General features: G+C 39.5%; 1 protein-coding gene across 3 annotated transcripts in view; it reads right to left on the bottom strand.

The window, feature by feature from the left end:
• The window catches only part of LOC115630093, a 160,214-nt gene that overhangs the window by 73,884 nt on the left and 63,381 nt on the right, over positions 1-22,949 (bottom strand). Inside the window, exon 3 of one of the 3 annotated variants that reach the window (XM_030526719.1) lies at positions 1,733-2,050. The exons of 1 other annotated variant lie outside the window; for it this stretch is intronic. In XM_030526719.1, coding sequence (XP_030382579.1) covers positions 1,733-2,050 — 318 coding nt within the window. The remainder of the gene's footprint in view (positions 1-1,732; positions 2,051-22,949) is intronic. One more of the 3 variants, XM_030526721.1, reaches the window with a different exon arrangement.

The following is a 22,949-nucleotide window of genomic DNA, read 5'->3' as shown; positions in this document are numbered from 1 at the left end:
TGCCAAATTTCATCATGATAGGTCAATTCTGAAGAAAGTTATAGCCATAAGTAAAATCGCTTCTCATGCGCTGCCTGCATTTTTTTTTTTAATTTTTCCTTTTTGTGAAGAGTACAGGCTATTTTACTGTCGGGCTTGCTCGACTGTAGCGTTCTATCTTGTTTTTTATTTGTCTATAGATTTTTCTGTCTGGCAGAGGGGTAGTCACGGACCGGTCCAAAATCCAAAACGGACCGGTCCAAAACGAGTCCAAAAACGGACCGGGCCATGGAGTAGTCCATTCGTTATAAAAGGGACCGGTCCATTTACCACTCCGATGTTGGCGAGATGTCCGCTTCGTATGACATCGTGTGTAAAAACGAAAAACGCAACGCTGAGTAAGCGATAGTACAGCAGAAACCGAATAACGGAGCTACGCATAATCTGCTTCGCATTGCGGGAAGATGTATGATGTATATGATTTGTTCTAATTGATCTCAATAAATTATAAGATGTTTTTATTTAAATCTTCTGTTAATTGCATTCAAACTTCGATGGAACTATCGATAGTATCGGTGGATTCAGCTATCGATAGTTATACTGTAGCAAATTGAGATGGGCATTGACAGTGCTGTTTGCTTTTTGAAATGATACAAATATTAATTTTAAAACAAGTAGCAAGAAGCTAAAGTCGGGTGTCCAGACTTTGAAATACTCTGTACTTTGTTTAGAGTAATTATTAACAGAATAATTATTGACTGATTGGTGATCAACGCACAGCCCAAACGATAAAATCTAGGAAGCTGAAATTTGGACCCACTAAGAAGTGCTTTTGGAAAAATCGAGCTCCAAAGGGGGCTCCAACGAGCTTTAAAAAATATTAGTTATAGTGGTCATGTGTATGTACGTTTAACGAAATATTTTGGCAAGAACAAAAATGTAACGGACTACTAACAATTTTTTGTCAAGAACATAAAATTTTCATTTAAATACGTTAAATACCTTCCTACTAGTAACTAATAAGATGAAAACATATTGGCAGGAGATGCACAGACAAAATAAATACAATTTGAAAGATTATATTGAGCCGGGTTAAGTCGGGCAATACCTGCTAGTGTATAGTAAGTATAAGAAACACAAATCAAAGCACAATAACTTTATCAAATTTTTTAGGTCCAGGATAATTAATTTGCATTCTAAAAGTTAAGGAAAAGCAATTGTTAACTTCAAAAAGAAATTCAAATACAGTATAAATTTTAAAATTGAAACTAGAACACTTTATGAAATTTTGGAAACCAAAGAAGGGCCGCATGGTTACTTTGAGGTTGGCAGAAAGGTACACAATATATATTCACGCGTATTTATGTTGTAATAATAAGCTATTGTTATATACGTTTTTCTTGTGGTGATAAGGAAGAAAAAATAAGAGTAGAATTGGGCATTAATTCAGTTATTCTTTTAAAAGATTTATATAGTGCTTTAAAATTAAGTATAGTATTATTCCACTTTAATAGAAAACGGATTTTTAAATAATGAGGATAAGGCATGGTGTGAAGAAACTGTGTATGATATAAGATTGTAGAACAGAATAGTTGGACTTAGAAGCACAAAGGTTATATGTAATTTATACAATGTAAAAGAAAATGCTGTTGTGTATGGCAAACTTGGCTACTGTGTCATAACATTTCTATTTTTGTGAACTGAGGGCCAATTAAATAAATATTACTGGAGTGTAATTGATGATAGTTCAAACCTTGCCTCGCAGCCGTAGGCATAACGACAGCAGTTGTGTCATTTGTCATTGATGGACTGTCTGTTGGTGTCCCTATGTGGGATTGTTTGTAGTTTTGCTGCTGCTCTTGCTGTTCAACTTTGTACAATTTTGTCTGTGTTATGGTATTGGTTGTGCCAGCGGTTTTCCAACGCAATACAGAAACAGGTGGCGTGCGATCGACTAGCGGTTGCGGTGCGTCCACTTCATAGGGCTTTGAAGGTAGTGCGAAGGATGTGGTGGTCGATACCGCCGAACTGGGTATACCCGAGAATGCACTACATCGTTCTGCAATGGATTCTGTTGATATGTTATATGGATACAAAATAGGAAATCATTTTCCATCGAAATGTGTTTTCAAAACGAAAAAAAAAACAAAAAAAACAATAATTTGGTGTTGATATCGTTACTAACTAATTTAATTTATTATTATCATATTATTATTATTATATTATTATTTAACTAATTTATTAGTTTTAAGAAAAAAAAAAATTGAATAAAGAAGCCTTGTTTGATAAGTCATTCCAATTTTGTTGCAATTGCAATCGATTTAGGGTCATGTCTATATAGACTCGTTATTATACCCTTTACCCAAAGGGTAAAAGGGTATATTAGTTTTGTGCGAGTGTACATGGAACATACAGAAGGAGGCGTGGCAGACCCCACAAAGTATATACATTCTTGATCATATATATTCGTGAGAGACGAGTCGATCTAGCCCTGTCCTCCCTCCCCCCTCTCCCATGCAAATCGCGATTTCTAACTCCCGTAATTCTAAGAATTTCAAACTAAATTTTTCCAAATACCCCCAATAAGTTATTATGTGTCCGTATGCCAAGTTTTATCATGATAGACCAATTTAACAAGAAGTTATAGCCATAAATATATTTGCTGCTGCCCGCGGCTGTTGTTGATGTTGCTGTTTGGTTGACTGCGAACATGCTTACACAGACACGAATATACGAGCATATACATACATACACTCACATAGACGCAATTGCTTTGTATATGTGCAATTATAAACCCTTTAAGTGAGTTCGAATACCAAAAGAGGTAAAATCGATCAAAATTTTTTTGTTAATTCTCTTTTTTTAAATTCTATAATTATTGTAAACATATGTACAGAGTATTTCAATGTCGGGACACCCGAAATTAGCTTTTTTACTTGTTTTTTTAATTTTCTTAATTTTTTAATTTTCTATTATTATTGTAAACATATGTACAGAATATTTCAAAGTCGGGACACCCGACTTTAACTTTTTTACTTGTTTCTATTCCTACTTACTCCACTTGGGAGCTTAGGGTTTCTACAAGTACTTTCCATCTAACTTTATTTCTGACCGTCTCTCTGTGTCCCATGTGACGCTCTTATGGGATAATTCCTGAAGGGTGGTCCGTCGTGTGTGTTTGTCTGGAATGGTGCACTTTTTCCATTGTGCAGGACCGCCAAGTTGGCATCATCGTACATCGCCTTAATTATGGCGATAATTTTGATCGATACTCCTTTGCGCTCCATATTACCGGTCTTTCCACTTAATCGAAGTCCTTCTTTAAATCCATGAACAGGAGGTACAACGGGGCCCGTCATTCCACAGCTTGTTTCGTAATTATGCTCAGTATGTTTGCCTGCTCTACGCAACTCCTGTATGGTCTGAATCCTGCCTGTTCATCACGTATTAATGGCTTAATTTTTTTTCCTGAAGTATTGCTGATCTCCATGAAGTTGACGCCATATCTATATTTGAGCTTCATCATTGGTCAGCAGGTTTCCATTTTTGTCTCTAACTGGTTGGGATTCCTTTTGGTAGCTTCCAGACTATCTGGTACTATCTGGTATAGTAAGCGCATGTTGTTTTCACCGGCTGCTCGTTCTGCATTGTTTGCAAATTTATCCATTGTGCTCTCTTATCGTTTCTGGCGGACTTCTTTACAGCTTTGCACATCACGATTGTGGCTGTTTTGGTCTGCCATAGCCTTTAGATTGTTGCTCCTGCTAATTAGGTCCCATGTCCTGTCCGATATCCACTTTGTTCTTCTGCGTTGTTGAGTGCCAAAAGTCTCTTCTGCGGTCATCCTTAGCATCCTGCATGCTTGTTCCCTGGGGTGATTTTGTTGCGGTGACAGCTGTGTTTTCATTTCCTGCTTATGCATATGTGGTCAATCTGGTTGCGAGTATTCCCGTTTGGAGGTGTATTTGTGGAAATCTTTGTGGGTAAATAAATTGTCACCAGGTCGAAAGTCTGGCAGAGTTCTGTTATGTTGTGTCCTTCACCATTGTTGTTACGAGTCCCGATTCCATGTTGGCCCAGTAGTCGGTTGTTGTTGGGACTAATTTTTGCGCTGAAGTCACCCATAAGAATAGTGATATCACCTTAGTGTATTTACGTGAGAGTTGTTGTGAGAGCGGCATAACTGGCGTCTGTACAGTAAAAAAAGCGGTGATGTGCCTAGCTTTACATGTAAACCTGGCCTTAATGAGTCTATCAGATACGGGGACCCAGGAGAGTAGTGTCTTCTTTATCCTCCTGGCCACGAAGATTCCTACCCTTTATTTGCTTCCGTCATTGTTGCCACTATGCATATCCGCCGTTGTTGAAACACATCCTGTATTTTATCTTACTGAGCATTTTGGCGTGCGGTGATGCTGAGTAAGGCGAACCGTTCGGTCAAGTACCGCCGGCTATAGGGAACTAACGACTCTTGATGTGCAATGCCATCTCGGATATGTTAGAGGGGGGTAACTCCTCCCACCCTGGAACGAAGTGAAGGCAATAATGAAGGAATAGCGGACGCGTAATTAGCTGGACCTATAGCTTGTGCAAACATTACAATAGTTGTTTTAAAAGGGTAGCTTAGTGCGAATGTATTTAACATACAGAAGATGGCTTGGCAGACTTGTAATTCAACAGTACGTACATACTAGACAGCTACTTGGCTTCATTCATAAGGTACGTTGAAAAGAATGGAATCGAATTAAATTGAGTTGAGTAAGTGGAACATTGAAAATGAAATGAATTTGTATGAATATGAATGCGTCTTGTGTCTCATAGCATACGACATTCATTGAAATGAGTTCGAATAAATGAAACGTAAAACGGAATGAAATAATTGACATCTCGGAAAACATTCGAGTTATTCGAGTTACTCTAGTTACTCTACTCTAGTTATTGTAAAATCTGCTAACTTTGGTCCGATAAAGGCCGAAATTGAGGAATACAAAGCCATTGGATATGCCATCACCAGTGATATATGGACAGATAATTATTTAAAAGCGTCGTATTTTGTATATGACAATTCATTATATGAAAGAGGGAGTTCCTCTGTTGCACAAAACAAGCTGCAAAATATATTGCATTCCAGCGAGTAGCGCGGCTTCGGAACGCACAACGCTAGAAATTTAGTATGGTAGTCGAGTATGATCGAAAATGTAGTACCCGTTGCAGTTCTCTGGTACATACATACATACGTACAATAACAGAAACTTGCCTTCTTAAAAACATATTACTGTTGAATTACAAAATCAAATACATACATACATATTTAGGTAGATAGTGCCTGCATAAATCAATTAAATGAACATATGTACCAAAGAACTGCAACGAGTACTACATTTTCGGTCATACTCGAGTATTTACCGATACTCGGTATGATTATTTCATTTGGGTATAGTGACAAGCAATGTCTTGTTCCGAACGAGCTCAGTTCGAATCAAAACTGCAAAAACTCAGAAGTGAGCGGTTGTGCCCGAAACTTCTTGCATGAATGCAAGTAATGACCGGTTGCGAACGAACGCTCGCCAACCAGTCAGTTCGACTCACAACTGCAAAGACTCAGAATGAGCGGCGGTGACCGAAACTTTTTGCCTGCGTACAAGAAATGATCGAACGTCGTATTTACAATCATGCCCGCATGACCGAAATGACCAATGATATTGGCGGGTGCACGTGCACTTGCATTTTCTATTGTTTTTTCGGCTATTAGTTAAATAGTAACATCGTATACAAGTATGTAAATGCATATAAATTAAAGAAGCCAACAAAACTATTAGCGAAAAGAAATACCTTCCTTTTTATTATACTCTGTACATGAAATGTACAAGAGTATATTAGGTTTGCGGGAGCTGAAAAATGTAACAGGCAGAAGGAGGCGTGGCAGACCCCACAAAGTATATATATTCTTGATCAGCGTGACAAGACGAGTCGATCTAGCCCTGTCTGTCTGTCTGTCCGTCCGTATGAACACCTGGATCTCAGAGACTATAAGAGATAGAGACACCAAATTTTGCACGAAGATGCGTTATGTGTGTATTCTATACGAGTTTGTTTTATTTTTTTGATTTTCCCCCCCACTTCCCCCCTTTGGGGGTTTTCAAGGGTTTTCAAGCGCTGCTCAAGCGCTGCTCAAGCGCTGCCCGCAGCTGTTGTTTATGTTGCTGTTTGGTTGACTGCGAAAATGCTTACACAGACTCGAATAGATGCGCATAGGCATACATACACTCACACAGACGCAATTGCTATGTAAATGTGCAATTATACACCCTTTACATGAGTTCGAATACCGAGAGAGGTAAAATCGATCAAATTTTTTATAGCCTGTACCCACAGGGTGAAAGGCTATACTAGTTTTGTGCGCATGTATGTAACACACAGAAGGAGGCGTGGCAGACCCCACAAAGTATATATATTCTTGATCAGCATGACGAGACGAGTCGATCTAGCCCTGTCTGTCTGTCTGTCCGTCCGTCCGTCTGTCAGTCTGTCAGTCTGTCCGTCTGTCCGTTCGTATGAACACCTGGATCTCAGAGACTATAAGAGATAGAGACACCAAATTTTCCACAAAGATGCGTTATGTGTATATTCTATACGAGTTTGTTTTATTTTTTTGATTTTCCCCCCCACTTCCCCCCTATGGGGGTTTTCCCGATTTTCCATTCGTATAATCGCCTATATCTCTGAGACTATAAGACCTAAGAACACCAAATTTTAGTCCAAGATGCCTTACGTGAGTACGCAGAAAATGTATATTTTGGAATTTCCCTCCCTCCCCCCTCTACCCTGCAAATCGTAACTCCCGTAATTCTTGGAATTTCAAACTAAAATTTTGCAAATATCCCCAGTTAGTTATTATGTGTCCGTATGCCAAGTTTCACTATGATAGACCGATTTACCAAGAAGTTATAGCCATACATATATTTGCTGCTGCAGCGCTGCTCAAGCGCTGCCCGCGGCTGTTGTTGATGTTGCTGTTTGGTTGACTGCGAAAATGCTTACACAGACACGAATAGATGCGCATAGGCATACATACACTCACACAGGCGCAATTGATATGTAAATGTGCAATTATAAACCCTTTACGTGAGTTCGAATACCGAGAGAGGTAAAATCGATCAAATTTTTTATAGCCTGTACCCAAAGGGTGAAAGGCTATACTAGTTTTGTGCGCATGTATGTAACACACAGAAGGAGGCGTGGCAGACCCCACAAAGTATATATATTCTTGATCAGGATGAGAAGCCGAGTCGATATAGCCTTGTCCGTCCGTCCGTCTGTCCGTCTGACCGTCTGTCCGTCTGTCTGTCCGTATGAACGCAAGGATCTCAGAAAGTATAAGAGCTAGAATAACCAAACTTGGTTTCCATATTCTCCTAAGACCGAGAAAGTACGAGTTTGAGTTTTTTTTCGATGCACCCCCCCACTCCCCCGCAATTCGTGTTTTTTCTTATAACTTCCGTAATTCTCGGAATTTTGAAATCAATTTTGGTAGGTACATCCAGTTAGTACTAATGTGTGCCAAATTTCATCATGATAGGTCAATTCTGAAGAAAGTTATAGCCATAAGTAAAATCGCTGCTCCTGCGCTGCCTGCAGCTCTGTCGGCAGCGCTGCCCGCAGCTGTTGTTGTTGTTGCTGCTTTGGTTCAACTTTGTGCTGCATACATACACGCATATAAACACGCATAGGAACGTGATGTAAATGTATGCTGTTAAAACTGAACATAAACATGTATTCTAATTTAATTTAATTAATTAATTAATTCATTCATTTTTTTTAATAATTTAATTTTTTTTTAATTTTTTTTTTTTAATTTTTCTTTTTTGTGGAGAGTACAGGCTATTTTACTGTCGGGCTTGCTCGACTGTAGCGTTCTATCTTGTTTTTTATTTTCTTAATTTTTTTATTTTCTATAATTATTGTAAACATATGTACAGAGTATTTCAAAGTCGGGACACCCGACTTTAGCTTTTTTACTTGTTTTTTTATTCGTTTTTTTTTTATTTTCTATGATTATTGTAAACATATGTACAGAGTATTTCAAAGTCGGGACACCCGACTTTAGCTTTTTTACTTGTTTAAATTAACAAAAGGTATGCTATTTTAATTTATATAAATTTGTTTATTTTAAGATATTTGAGGTCCTTTTTTTTAAAAAAATAAAATTATGCTAAATATCATAAGATAACAAGATAGAACGCTACAGTCGAGCAAGCCCGACAGTAAAATAGCCTGTACACTCCACAAAAAAGAAAAATTAAAAAAAATTAAATTATTAATAAAAATGAATGAATTAATTAAGTAATTAAATGGGGCGGGGGCATCGAAAAAAAACTCAAACTCGTACTTTCTCGGTCTTAGGAGAATATGGAAACCAAGTTTGGTTATTCTAGCTCTTATACTTTCTGAGATCCTTGCGTTCATACGGACAGACGGACAGACAGACGGACAGACGGACGGACAGACGGACGGACGGACAAGGCTATATCGACTCGGCTTCTCATCCTGATCAAGAATATATATACTTTGTGGGGTCTGCCACGCCTCCTTCTGTGTGTTACATACATGCGCACAAAACTAGTATAACCTTTCACCCTTTGGGTACAGGCTATAAAAATAAATATATGTGTACATATGTTTTCTTTTCATTCTGTACCTTTTCATTTAAAATACCTACATACATATACACATGTTTGCGCATAATTGCAAACAACACATGCACGCACAAATACATAAATATGTTACTTCATTCGAATGTTGAACGACGTCGGACGTGTTCTTTTATCGCTCCGCCGTGTAAATAATTTAAAGTGCAATTAACACCAATTTAATTCGCGAAAAGACGCTTATGGTACGCATGAGCACCTGTGCTCGTGTTGCCCATATAAATTATCTGTTAAAGGGTGGAATATTGCTTAAAATAAAGCAATGCTGTTGAGTAAGAGCACAAGCTTGTTTACCAAAGAAAAAATGAGCAAAACTCGTGCTCAGCAGCAACAACAACAAGACGACCGTCGACTTTCGGCTATTCGTACAAACAACGCATACTTCACCATACGCTCACCAGAGGTAACGGCACCTGAAACAACTGCATCACTGCAAGTTGACACGGAGAGAGCACGCTCTCTTTCGCCCGCTATAATATGCTCAGTCAGCCCATTGCAAAGTGAGTCATGGAGTGCCCAGTGCCCGTCCCCAGACTCCTGCAGCCTTACCAACGAGCTTCTGATAACAACAACGACCAGTACATTGCCTTCGCTTACAACTGTGTCTTCGACTGTAACAACGACAACTACAACAACAACAACGGCAGTCTCTCAGCGCCCGGTATTGTCAACTCAGAGCGACCAGCTCCCCCTCTCTAAACCGAAAAATACAAAGAACGCAAGCAGAACGCTAATACAGACCGGGCTCGATCGCTATGTCCAAATTAAAAGAAGGTTAGGCCCACAATCAACTAAAAAAAACCAACGCACCTAAAATAACAAAAATATCGGAAAACACTGTGCCAAATGAAGCGCTGAAAAACAATAGATTCGCGATTCTCAGCGAAGCCGAAGAAAATAGCGTCGAAACACCAAAGGCCAAGCAACTAAAGCCGCCACCTATTTATGTGCGCCAAGCAAATTGTACAGATTTGGTTAAAAAACTCATTAATAAAATTGGCGAAAACAAATTCTATGTTACGTCGATAAGAAGAGGTAACATCAATGAAATTAAAATACAAGTCAACGACGAAAAAAACTATGGATCAGTGGCCAAATACCTCAACGATGAAAAAATGAGTTACTACACGTACCAACTTAAAAGTAGCAAGGGACTACAAGTGGTCATCAAAGGAATAGAGCCAACCGTTCCAGTCGAAGAGATAAAAGATGCACTAAAAGATAAGGGCTTTGAAGTCAAAATGGCCATGAACATAATAAACAAAAATAAAATTCCCCAACCAATGTTCAAGGTAGAATTGACACCTGACTCCATGCCTAAAGGTAAAAACGAAGTTCACCAAATTTATAAGATGCAATATCTACTGCACCGTAGAATTACAGTTGAGGAACCGCATAAGCGAAATGGACCTGTCCAATGCACAAACTGCCAGGAATATGGGCATACAAAAACCTATTGTACCCTACGTGCAGTCTGCGTTGCCTGCGGGGATGTACACCCCTCTGAGCCCTGCCCCGTAAATAAGGAGGACCCATCTGCGAAGAAATGTAGCAATTGTGGGGGAAACCATACTGCCAACTATAGAGGTTGCCCTGTGTACAAAGAGTTAAAAAGTCGCATAAGCCAACAAAAAACCGCAGCTCGAAACCCTGTCATCCGACAAAACTTGCCGTATATACCACCAACTGCGATTCCAGGAGTATCTTTTGCTCAGGCGTTAAGTAGCACTAACGAGTCGTATGCCTCAGTTTCTAAACCGAAACTTCAACAAACCACTGCAGGAACAATGCACCATCAGGTACCGCAACAGAGGCCAGAAATGACTGCTCAGCCCAATGCGAATCCATCCCAATTGCCTAGTGGAATTGAATCAATTCTGGCAACTCTCACCAATACAATGGTAGCAATACAACAAACGATGCAGGAAATTATGCGCAATCAAAATCTCCTCCTGGAATTACTTATCAAACAGAAATCTCATTAAATGGTCTCTCTAAAAATATGTTTCTGGAATGCAAATGGCATTTCACAGCACAAATGCGAGCTCTTGCAGTTCCTCGATCATCAGGACATTGACGCCATGCTCATATCAGAGACTCACCTAACAAACAAAAATTATTTTCATCTCAATGGCTTCAACTTCTATGCGACAAACCACCCCGATGGTAAGGCTCATGGAGGTACTGGCATTCTTATAAATCATCGCATCAGACACTATCCGCTGCCATCATTTGCTACAACTTATTTACAGGCCACAACAATTCAAATCGAAACTCAAAGCGGCTACTTAAGCATATCCGCAGTATACTGCCCACCGCGCTTCTCTGTTTCTGAAGCAGAATTTGTTAAATTCCTCGATCTGTTAGGTGACCGGTTTATAGCAGCTGGTGACTACAATGCCAAACACACCCATTGGGGATCCCGACTCATCACCCCGAAAGGAAGACAACTATATAACGCCATAATAACATCAAGAATCAAGCTTGATTTTATTTCTCCAGGCTGACCTACTTATTGGCCCACAGATCCAAAGAAGCAACCCGACTTGATAGATTTTGCTGTTACAAGAAGAGTTCCACAGGCTCAGATTCATGTGGAACACTTATCAGACCTATCATCGGATCACTCGCCGATCCTTCTGCACCTTTGTGACCATCCACAGTTATTGGAACGCCCACATTTTCTAACTTCTAGAAAAACAGATTGGCTTAAATACAGGAAGTACGTAAGTTCCCATATTGATGACTGCCCTAGCATTTATTGTAAAAATAACATAGATACCTCAGTTGAAGCATTAGTGTCTGTAATGTCAGTGGCGGCAAAACATTCGACTCCAATAACTACAGCTAATAAATTTCACAAATGCAGCCGTGTCCCCAGGCACGTTGAAGAGCTGCTTCGCAATAAGAGAAAACTTCGGCGGGAGTGGCAAGCCCACAGATCACCTGAATCGAAGGATAGGTTAAAAATAGCCAACCATCTACTACGAAAAGCCCTAGAAGATGAAAAACACCGAGCTCAAATGGATTATATGGAGCAACTCTCCCCAAACAGCAAACGATTCCCATTGTGGAAATCTAAATCAGGCGTATGTCCACCAATCGAAAGTGAATCACCATTACGTACACAAAGAGGAAAGTGGGCTCGCAGCAACGAAGAGAAGGCAAATGTATTTGCCGCCCATTTAGAAAAAGTCTTCAAACCACATCCAGCAACAAATAGCTTTGTGCTCCCACCAACCAATTATCTTGAAGCTACCACGCCTATCGTATTTCAAGTTGGAGAAGTTACAAGTGTCATTGAGAACCAAGTTTCAAAGCAAAAAAAAAGCGCCGGGTCACGATTTAATTTCCCCCAAAATGATCATCGAATTGCCGAGCTGTGCAGTATATCTTCTCACCATTATTTTCAACACCATGATGAAATGGGGCTAATTTCCTCAACAATGGAGAAAATCGGTCATCAAAATGACCCATAAAGCTGGAAAGGACAAGTCTCAGCCATCATCATATAGACCTATCAGTCTCCTGCCGTGTCTATCAAAGATATTCGAAAAACTGCTCCTGAATCGCATCAAAGAGCACCTACACACCAAAGGTGCAATCCCATTGCACCAATTTGGTTTTCGCGAAAAACATGGAACCGTTGAATAAGTCAACCGAATAACCTCTGAGATACGAAATGCATTTGAAAAACGAGTGTATTGCTCCGCTGTTTTTCTGGTTGTCGCCTTCGACCGCGTTTGGCTGGATGGCTTAATTCACAAAATCAAAATATTACTTCCACAGAACATCCACAAAATACTGGAGTCATACCTACAGCAAAGAAGTTTCGCAGTTAGATGCAAAGATTTCCTCTCCGAATACCATCCAATTGAAGCTGGTGTACCCCAAGGGAGCGTGCTTGGACCAACACTGTATATTATATACACAGCAGATATACCGCCAAACGGTCGTACAACAATTTCGACATTTGCTGATGATACTGCCATCCTAAGTCGCTCCAAGTGCCCTATTAGACCTACCGAACTCTTATCATATCACCTCGTGGCCATACAAGAATGGCTAGCAGACTGGCGCATACATGTAAATGAGCAAAAGCGCAAACATGTCACCTTTACCCTAAACAAACAAACCTGCCCTCCATTGTCGTTCAACAACATCAATATTCCACAGAAAAGCGATGTAACATACCTTGGTGTCCATTTGGATAGACGGCTTACTTGGCGCAAACACATCGAAGCGAAGAGAGATCAACTAAAACTAAAAGCTATTAATTTACATTGGCTGATAAACGTCCGTTCACGACTAAAACTGGAGTACAAAGTACTCTTGTACAATGCTGTTATCAAACTAATTTGGACATATGGCTCTGAATTATGGGGAAACGCTTCTATTTAGAGTTAATCGAGAGAGCTGAATTGAGGATACTGAGAACCATCACTGGGGCACCCAGGTACATACAAGGTGCAATTCAAAAGTTCCAGGACTTTTATTAAAAAACGAAAACTATTTTTTTTTTTTTTTTGAAAAATTTATTGGTCGCCTTCAAAAATAGTCTCCTTCCGCCTGAATACAACGTTTTGAACGTTCAAGAAGGTGATCGAACGACTTTTTTAGGTCATTTATCGGTATAGCGATGAGGATGGCGGTCACCGCCTGTTGTATGGCATCAACGTCAGCATAGCGGTTTCCTTTCATGGCCAAATGTAGTTTTCCGAAAAGGTAGAAGTCGCACGGTGCCATATCAGGTGAATACGGCGAGTGGTTAATGGTTAAAATGTGATTTTTGGTCAAATAATCGGTCAAAATCGGTTGATTTTTGAGCAATTTTTGGTCGTCAGTCAATTTGTGCGGAAGAAACCGTGCACACACCTTTCGTAAGCCCAAATGTTCGGTCAAAATGCGATAAATCGATGTTTTGGAGATGTTCAATTCCATTTCCATCAATTTCAATGATGATTTCGGCTGATTTTTGATGAATTCACGCACTGTTTTGATGGCATTTTTGGTGATCACGAATTTTGATTGGCCCACATGTTGACCTCATTTATGTCCTCACGACCACTTTGAAAACGTTGAAACCACTCGTGCACTCTGCTACGGGATAGGCAATCATCGCCATAAACTTGTTTCATCAATTTCGGTAAAAGTTTTACCAATTTTAAAACAAAATTTAATGTTGGCTCTTTTTTTCGAAGCTCATTTTCCGACCGATAACACAAACATACTGACACTTAAAACGCAATAACTTCACTTCCAATCGATGAAATGTCATGAAATTCTCACTGGACAATCGATAAAGATAGCAGGGTCTAACGCACCAGTCGACATATAGATAGCGCCACCAGGGGGCGCTAGATTCAAAAAGTCCTGTTTCTTTTGAATTGCACCTTGTAAGAAGTGATAATATCCCCGAAGATTTAAATGTGGGATCTGTTAAAGATGAAATCGCCAAGGTGAAAGCAAAGTACCAGCTTAAGCTTCGGAACCATCCGAACAGACTTGCACAGAATTTAACTTGTCAGGCTAGCCATACACGACTCCGGCGAAGAGACCTCCCCACCCAGCCATAACAGTTAGGGCCGTAAAAAAAAAAATATTTAATTGTAATTAATTAATAAACTGTATTAGATTAAGATTTTACTACTTATCGTAAGTCTCCTAGAGTGAAGATCCGATAAATAAAGAAAGCTTTAAAAAAAAATGTACATACTTGTACATGCATATTTCATACGGTCATACTCGGGTAAAACCCGCGGAATACTCGAGATTACCCGAGTATAGCTCGCGCAATACCCAAACAATACTCGACTAATAACGGCACTATACTCGTTCGATCAAACGCTCATTCTGCAAAGTCTGGTTTGCTTCGATCAGGACCCTGTCATCTTAAACGAAGTGACCGAGCCTGAAGTGTTTGAAAGCAAACCAATCAAGGCTGGTTCCCGTTCGCTACGAACAGAATACACGAAGTGACCGAGCCTGAACTGTTCGAAAGCAAAACAATCAAGACCGGTGCTTCTTCGTAAAAATAGAAAGATTGCTCATGCAAATTCGATCATAAGAAAAATGCTAAGAGTACTCGACTCGTTCGAGCTCGTTTGCAGCCAAGTAAAGATCTGATTTGATTCAATTTTTAGCAAGGGTGGTCGAACATATTGGAACATACTTGTTGCAGTTCTCTGATATGTACCTACATATTTACGTACAAAGACACATCTATAATACAACAAGATAGAACGCTACAGTCGAGCAAGCCCGACAGTAAAATACCCTGTACTCTCCACAAAAAAAGGAAAATTAAAACAAGAATGCTAAAGTCGAGCGAGCTCAACTCTTAAATACCCTGTACCTCCTACCAAAAGAAAAAAAGTTTTTAATTCATTTACAAAAATTATATTAATTAAATTATTTAATAATCAGGAAAAATTAAAAATTGTCACGAATATAGAGGCAACATCCATATGCGTGACTAGACGCATATGCGAAACCATGCACGTATGTTTGAGCTGCCACAGGCCAAAGAATATCGAGGAATGGAGACCTCATGCAGCAGCAAAAGATTTTGCTGAAACGTTTCCCATTTTGTAGCCAATTCCATTGGAACTGCCTCATCCCAATCAAGCTTATTGCGCCAAAGCACTTGAAGAATAATTTACGCCCTTATGCTTATTGGACAAAAAAGGACAAGGGGATCGAACATACGTGCTGTCACTGATAAAATGTTGCACTTGGAGGGCTTAGATCAGTGAAACTGTCATCCAAATAATATCAAAACTGATCTATATTTGGCGTCCACCGCATACCCAAATTCAGCGATTTTTCAGATTCGTTAGCATCTGTAATGTTTGGATGGTTTGTGTACCATTTTGCTAACTGAAAATCGCCAGATTCTAAAATTTGAAACACCTGAGTGCAAATCGTCTTTACCGTGCCTGAATCGTCGGCTCCAGTGAGCATATCGTCGACATAGAAGTCATTGCAAACAACCTCTGCACCTATCGGGAGAATGTCTTTATGACGAACTCCTTGCTCCTGTAAGCATCGAAATACGAGAAATGGGCCAGAAGCTGTGACCGTGTTCAACCGAAAAAGTTGAAGCTCATCAGATGGGCTTTCACGCCAAAAAATGAGTTGTAACCAACGGTCTTTTTCGGATATGCTCACTTGTCTATGCATTTTTGTTATATCTCTAGTCGGTCCCACCATGAGAATATCATTTAATGAATTGCCAGAAGTTGTTTTGCACGAAGCGTCGAAAACAACTGTCAGTTTGGTGGACCCACTGATGCGGTGTGAAATAGCTCCCGGTGGAATTGTTGTGCCTATGGCAGTCATATGGCCAAGATCGATGTATTTGTTCATAAAATCGACAAAATCTTTTGGAGCGAGGGGGATTTTATAACTCTGCGTTCTAGAGATAGAAATCGTCGTTTGGTAATGTCAAATGATGGGCCTAAGACCTGAGGATCGGTCTTAAATGGCAAACTGACTTTCAAACGACCTGATGGCAATGTGTGTATACGCTTGACGAAATATTCTTCAGATGCAATTTGCTCAGAATAGAATTTAGCGGATTTTCGAACGTTGGGTATTTCTTCTAATTCCTAGAAACGCTCCACTAGAGCCTCAAGCTTAGTGTCTTCAACAGAGTAGGAAACTGCATAACAAGACGGACTTCGCGTATTGAAATTCTTGCAGCGCCCAGATACTACCCATCCAAACAGGGTTTTCTGCAATAATGGCACACCGTTTGCAAGTTTCATTTGACCATTACATAATAGGTCGAAGAATGAGTCTGCGCCAAGCAAAAAGTCAATTCTTTGGGGCCTGTAAAACTCGAGGTCGGCTAGTTCGACATTGGCTGGGATTTTCCACTGATTGATAGACAAATCTCAATCAGGCTGCTTTTTATAAATTGAACTAAGCGCCCAAAAATCAGCATTGTACTGCTAAGAGTGTTGTAAGAGTTGCGGTGACTTCGCTTTTTGTCACCAGACTGGATTTACAAGCTGATGTGACAGTAAGACACTTCTTTTGTCTGGAAATACTCAGAGATTGGGCAAAGTCTTCTGTCATGAAATTCACCTGTGAGCCTGAGTCTAACAAACCTCTAACAACACGAATTTGACAAAAGCGGTCACGCATATGCACTAGTGCTGTTGCAAGAATGATTAGCTCGATTTCAGATGAAGCGTGTGCAGGATGCAAAGAAGCTTCAACAACGAATCAGTTATTGCTGCTGCTCTTGATTAGAAGCAGCATTATGCATTTGAGCAGGGTCTGAATACCTATGAAGCAAAGTGTTATGCAGACGAGAACAAACCCTACACTTTGAAGATGTACAATGTTTATAGTCTGCATGTTTGCCACTAAATCTTGGTTGCTTCATTTTTGGTAAATGAGAATGTTGCGCAGCAGGAGGCAATGTGTCAACTGCCGGCGGTGCATTTAATGCAGATAATAACGCTTTGGCACTAATACAAGTTACCTCCAATGAAGCTCGAGTTTTCGAAGACAGTCGGCTTGCCTAATTATCGTACGCTATAAGCGACGGCCAATTTAAGCTATGCAAGCAAGGGAAGCAATTACCTTACTCTTACGCAAGCCCAATTGTTGCAGAAAAAAGAACTTACGAAGAGAATCACTGCACTCAGCGTGTGAAGTGAAGTGTGAAGTGAAGTGTGAAGATAAAACGACAAGAGGGCAAAGGGCACGAAATAAGCGGTCAAAGTATGTAGTGGCGCGCACCCACGCATAAGCCGTTGCTGTAAGCGTAGGGTGTACGAACGAAATCGAAAAGGGAATGTAGGAGCACGCAACTGGATACTCGATACTCGGTAAGCAAAGAAGCATGAGCATGAAATGGTCGGTCAACAGTCTTGGGACTGCGACAATTTTCAAGTCCCGATTTTTAATCACACAATTAATAATTGCTACAAATTGCCGTTTTACACTTGACACAAATATTTCCTGTGCCAATCCAGATGCATGCGCCACTAAATGCGACAATTTGTTGTATGTGCTGAGAACTGTATGTTATAAAGAAGTTATTTTTCCAGCTGGGGTAATGGCTCAGCTGTCCAGAATCCCTTACAAGAAATTTGTAAGTTGCGGGACCTTGCGACCAAAGGGCTCGATGCACACTATAGGGGACAATCGGCAGCGACACGTGGAATTTGTACTCACTGGCTGATGCCCGGTAAGTGCAAATTCGACGCGCCTACCAGTCTGTTGCCGTTTTACAACTGCGGTTAATGGCCCAGCAACTGTAAAACGTCGCCAGTCTGATCCGCCGATCTCACGACATCCATATGGTTTTGGTGTTGTATTTGCCTGTTAGTGGCCCAGCAAATATAACTACCAAGACTCAGCTCAGAGGGCTACAGTTTATATACCACGGCTAATGTCCACTGTATATAAACTGTACTCACGCAGAGGGAGAAATAATGTAAGAAATAAATCAATGCGCGCTGAAATATTTCGCACACTGCGTTTTATTTATAATATAAACACTGTTGTTGGTTTATTACACAGACTTACTCAGATTAATTCTCTACGTTAACTTAGGTTAACTCTTGTGCTCGGTTGCTGGAAGCTGGTGTCGAAGGTACGTCGATGGTTGATGGTTCGCCGGAGAAGAGAGCGAGCTTCCGTTTCGCTCGCCCATCTAGCCTTTGTTTGTGTGAACTTATTCCCTTTTTCTAAAATCCCTATGCAAGTGTGGGCGGTGATGCCGGCCCGTTTATTCTCCCTCTATTCAAAAGATCATTGCTTCGTAACTTTACTTGTATGCAGCATGGAGAAATAAAATGTAATTGGCAAATAAAGGAACTTCTGTATGTGAAATATAAAAATAGGAAATCTTAGATCTAGTTCAATAATAGTGAAATCTTGAATCTAGTATCAAAATGTGCAATATTCAAAAATGTGCAATATAAAATAGTGAATTCAATTTAATTATAATAATTTGTGGCGCAGAATTTAACTGCGAACTGAGCCGCAACTTAATATACATACATATGTGTTACTTTCGCAGTTCTAACAATGCACATATAAGGTAATACCCAGCAACGTAACACCCAACGTTGCTGCTCCCTTCTAAACTGCAGCGGCGCTGCCACGACCTATATTTTCTATGTTTCGACCTAGGGATCCACAACTACTTGTAGTTCAAGTATATCAAAGTATACTATCGGTTCCAAAATGAGACAGAATGTCCTCAAACCAACAAACAATAAAATAATAAAGAGTATTAAAACAAAGAGAAACAAAGAGTATTAAAACAAGGAGATTTAATAAATAAATAAACACTTAAAGGTAACCCATCATATGGGTGACCTTAACTTATATGTCCGTATGCATAGGCTATGATACGGTTACCTGGTCATCGGATGAAGATTCATCGACTTTCCTTATGTCCATTAAAGGTCCAGCGGCGTTCAACAAGCGAATAACCAATGTTTGCAGCCAACTAATTATCGCGACAAAATGTTTAAATTATATTCCAAAATTGTAATTAAACCAAAACCAAACTTTCCCGAATTTACGTTAAATAGCTGCAAGCAAATGGAACTGCAGAAAAGTAGACAAAAAATAGTTGGCTGTTGCGCTTGGTGAAGAATAAAACGTTCGCTGTGCTTGGTGGTCACAAGAAAAGAGAACAATGTTTACTTTTGGCAACATAAGGCGCGATGCTTAGTATGACAGCCGGATTGATACCGTTTACATTAAACCACTCTTTTGTACGTACAGGGGTGCAAGGTATGAGTACATTGATTCAAATTAGACGACTTAAGCTTAACAATTCAATTCAAATATGTTAACTTAAATGACTAACACTTCAATTTCAAATATAGAAGAGCGAACTTGTTGCTGCAGTTGTAAAATCAAATAAACTCGTCCTTTCTCGGACCTAGGAAAATCTGGATGCCTGTAGCGTGCCGGTGGATTAAACAGAAAATTATTCTATCGAAGTAAATTTCATGACCATGGAGGAGATAGGAGGCGTGCACTTCTCGCTATGCTCGGGATTAGCTCGTCGGATGGGGTGGGGTTCTTCCTCACTCCTACCAGGTAACACACTGCCACAATAATTAAGTGCACATGACAAAGAAAGAAACTAAAGTACATGCAAACTACTAGCAATATTATCCGAAATAATTTAGCATATAATCGACAGATGCAACCGCGAATTAGATCGATTTGTGAGGGTATCCTGATGTTGGTGGAACCCTATCTTTACCCACCCTACCTAGACAACACCGATGTTGGTAATTAAACGTTGTCCCTACTATAACTTCTAATTAAGCTACTCGGTTTGTTTAGTCATTGGCATGATGTCCAGCGATAGACCCTTAGAAATAAATTTTAAGCGTTCATGTCTATTTTTCTAATAATTCAAAAATTTCTTGGTTTATTTGTATCTTAAAGAGGGAATTAAAATTCATTGTTTCAAATTCGAATTGAATCAAATGTGTTGACAGTTAAAAATTAATAATTAACCATAGTTCCGAAATAATTAGGAGAATCTTAATAAAAAATACAATTAAATTAAATATAGAAAGAAATAGGCGGGTATAGTTTCAAATAAATGGTTTAAATTAAACGCATGTATGTTATGTAAAGGAGTCATGATCAACTATAAAAATACATAGGTTTGACTTACCAAGCAATGCCGTCGTTGAGCTCAATGAGACCATGCTGGAATTCTTAGAAAAATTACAATTATAGTGGATCAAACTTTTACATAAACATGCGTGAGTTGAAACTTTTAAAGATTACAATTAATTACCAAAGAAAAAATTAAATTAAAGTATTTTACTTCTTTTTTTTTAACGCATGGTCCATTATCATTTAATTTAACATTTCTTCCCTTTTTCTTTTCAAATCAGTTAAGATATTAAGAACACTTTTAAGAAAAAAAAACTATTTTTAAACTGAAGTGACGTAATGTGACGCAGCACCCGAATTGCCTGATAAAAAAAAAATACAAATAAATTAGCAATTCTTTTTAGTCACTTAAGAGTGATCCACGATTTTCATTATATAAAGCAAAGCGAAAAGACCTAGCAGTGGGAAATTGGTCGTTTCAGAGATGGCATCGCATTTTTCCTTCTGTGATCCAGAAATACATTTCGGCGATGCTCAGAAAAAAAAAGGTATTCAAACATTGTCCCGTTAGACAGCATCTGGCTAGGCTTAGAAATCACAACGCCTCCAATTTGATGAAACAGCTGCAGCTCCAATTGATATAAAAACAGCCACAGCGTAGTTGCCGAAATACAGAAAACGGTCGCAGCGACGCTTGCAGCGCTGTCGCCAGTAACTAAAGCGGCGACTGCAGCCTAGCCATGACGTCACCGTCAGATAAGTGGGTTTTATATGAACCTCCACGTTTGCTTATGCGTGCGAAGATTTACCACGCATAGATATATATATGTGACATATACCCGAGATTTGGGCGACCCTAATCAGGAATCAAAAACCCAAGGGTGAGGGTAAGGGCACTGGCACTAGGCACTGTAATTAGTTGAAATTGTAGGCTATATTCATAATAGAACGACACTAAATTACCTGGCCACTCCAGTAGAAAAACTGAATAAACACTGGTTTTTGGGAATTGATATTTACTTTAACTTTTTGTTAAATTCAATTCTTGTTAAATTCCAATTTTGATTTGGGCACCGTTTTTTTTCTTTTTCTTTTTTTTTCACGTGCAATGTATTATAATCGGCTCTTGGCCACAATCACTTGGCAGACTTAGTCTGCTTCACTCAGAAGTCGGTATAGAAGTGAACTGTACCTCATGCAAACACTTTAGCTAGCCCTATGCAATTTTCAGCCAAAGCCGATCTTGAATCAACAACAACATTAGCGCTTAGCCGAAGTCTGCAAAAAAACGTATGTACTGATAAGCAACGGCATAATCGTATGATGCTGCTCCGCTTATCCAAGGTGACCGCAGCATAATAGATAAAATATAAGAGTATGACAACTCAAATCATTTATGACTGCCCCTGTAGGAAATTGGACACTACAGCACAGTTGATGGAACGCTGGTTTCACCAGTGGGGCATAAACTGAAAAAAGTACAATTTTCTAGCACATTATTTTTCTACTCCTCAAATTATACGATTTAGCATTTTTCTCATGTGCATCAGAAATAGCTGTTTGGGCTGCTTGCCGTATAATTTGCAAAGCATCGGGCGGGTTAATTCTTATATCATCTGTAAGCAATTGCAGCCGCCTGAGTAGGTCGTAGTCTTTGCCATTCATAACCATGTTTTGGCCAAAGACCGTAAAATACGGTGAGTATCCAGTACTTCGGTGGACACTTCCTCTTAAAGTGTGGTGTGGTCTTTGCCAATATAGGCACGAATAGCAGCTAAGAGTGTTCGATTTAGTCTCTCACTAGCATTTGCTTGAGGCGAATAAATGGCCGTGCAGATTTGAGAGACTCCAAATCGCGTTAAGAATGCTTTGAATGCACCAGAAACAAATTGGGAACCATTATCGGTTAGTATGGTTTCAGGGACTCCGAAGGTTGGAAAAAGTGTATTTTCAAGATATTCACAAATTCTATGCGAAGTAAATTTTTTTAAAGGACAAAAAAAATGAAATTTTGTGCAATGATCTACGATTATCAATAGCCCTATATTCCCCATTTTCGACCTAGGGTATGGACCCAAAAGACCCATATAAAGTTTTTGGAACGGCCTATCAGAAACCATCGGTTTTCCTAGAGGGGGTCTTAAAACTTTATTAGGGTTTTTGGTCTGATGGCATACTTCGCAGTTGGAAATTACTCTTTTATTTGACTCGCCATTTTCGGCCAAAACACATATCTTCGCAACTTTTCAATTGTTTTTGCCATGCCACAATGGGCTGCATTTGGAGGGTTGTGTGCCCTTGAAATTACATCAGCAGTGAGTTCATTAGGAATCCACAACTTCCAAGAATATTGACCAGGGATCTCTGTGGTGGACTGTGTTCTTTTATAAACAAAATTATCAACGACCTTTAAATCGGGTAATTTTGCTGGAGCGTTTTGAACTTGTTCTATCAGATTTGTGTATCCAACAGATTTAAACGCAGGTGACCTAACATTGACTATAGGGCCTTGTTCATCTAACTCCACTTCGGCCAATTCCTCCTGTCTGGAAAGTGTGTCAGCAACTACATTTTCAGATCCCTTTCTATGGCTAATCTTGTAATTAAAACCTTGCAATTTGATTGCCCATCGTGCCAATCGACCAG

Source organism: Scaptodrosophila lebanonensis, unplaced genomic scaffold (genome assembly GCF_003285725.1).
Source record: "Scaptodrosophila lebanonensis strain 11010-0011.00,11010-0021.00 unplaced genomic scaffold, SlebRS2 tig00000315-arrow-arrow-pilon, whole genome shotgun sequence".
Lineage (NCBI taxonomy): Eukaryota > Metazoa > Arthropoda > Insecta > Diptera > Drosophilidae > Scaptodrosophila > Scaptodrosophila lebanonensis.
This window is presented reverse-complemented; position numbering and strand designations above follow the sequence as displayed.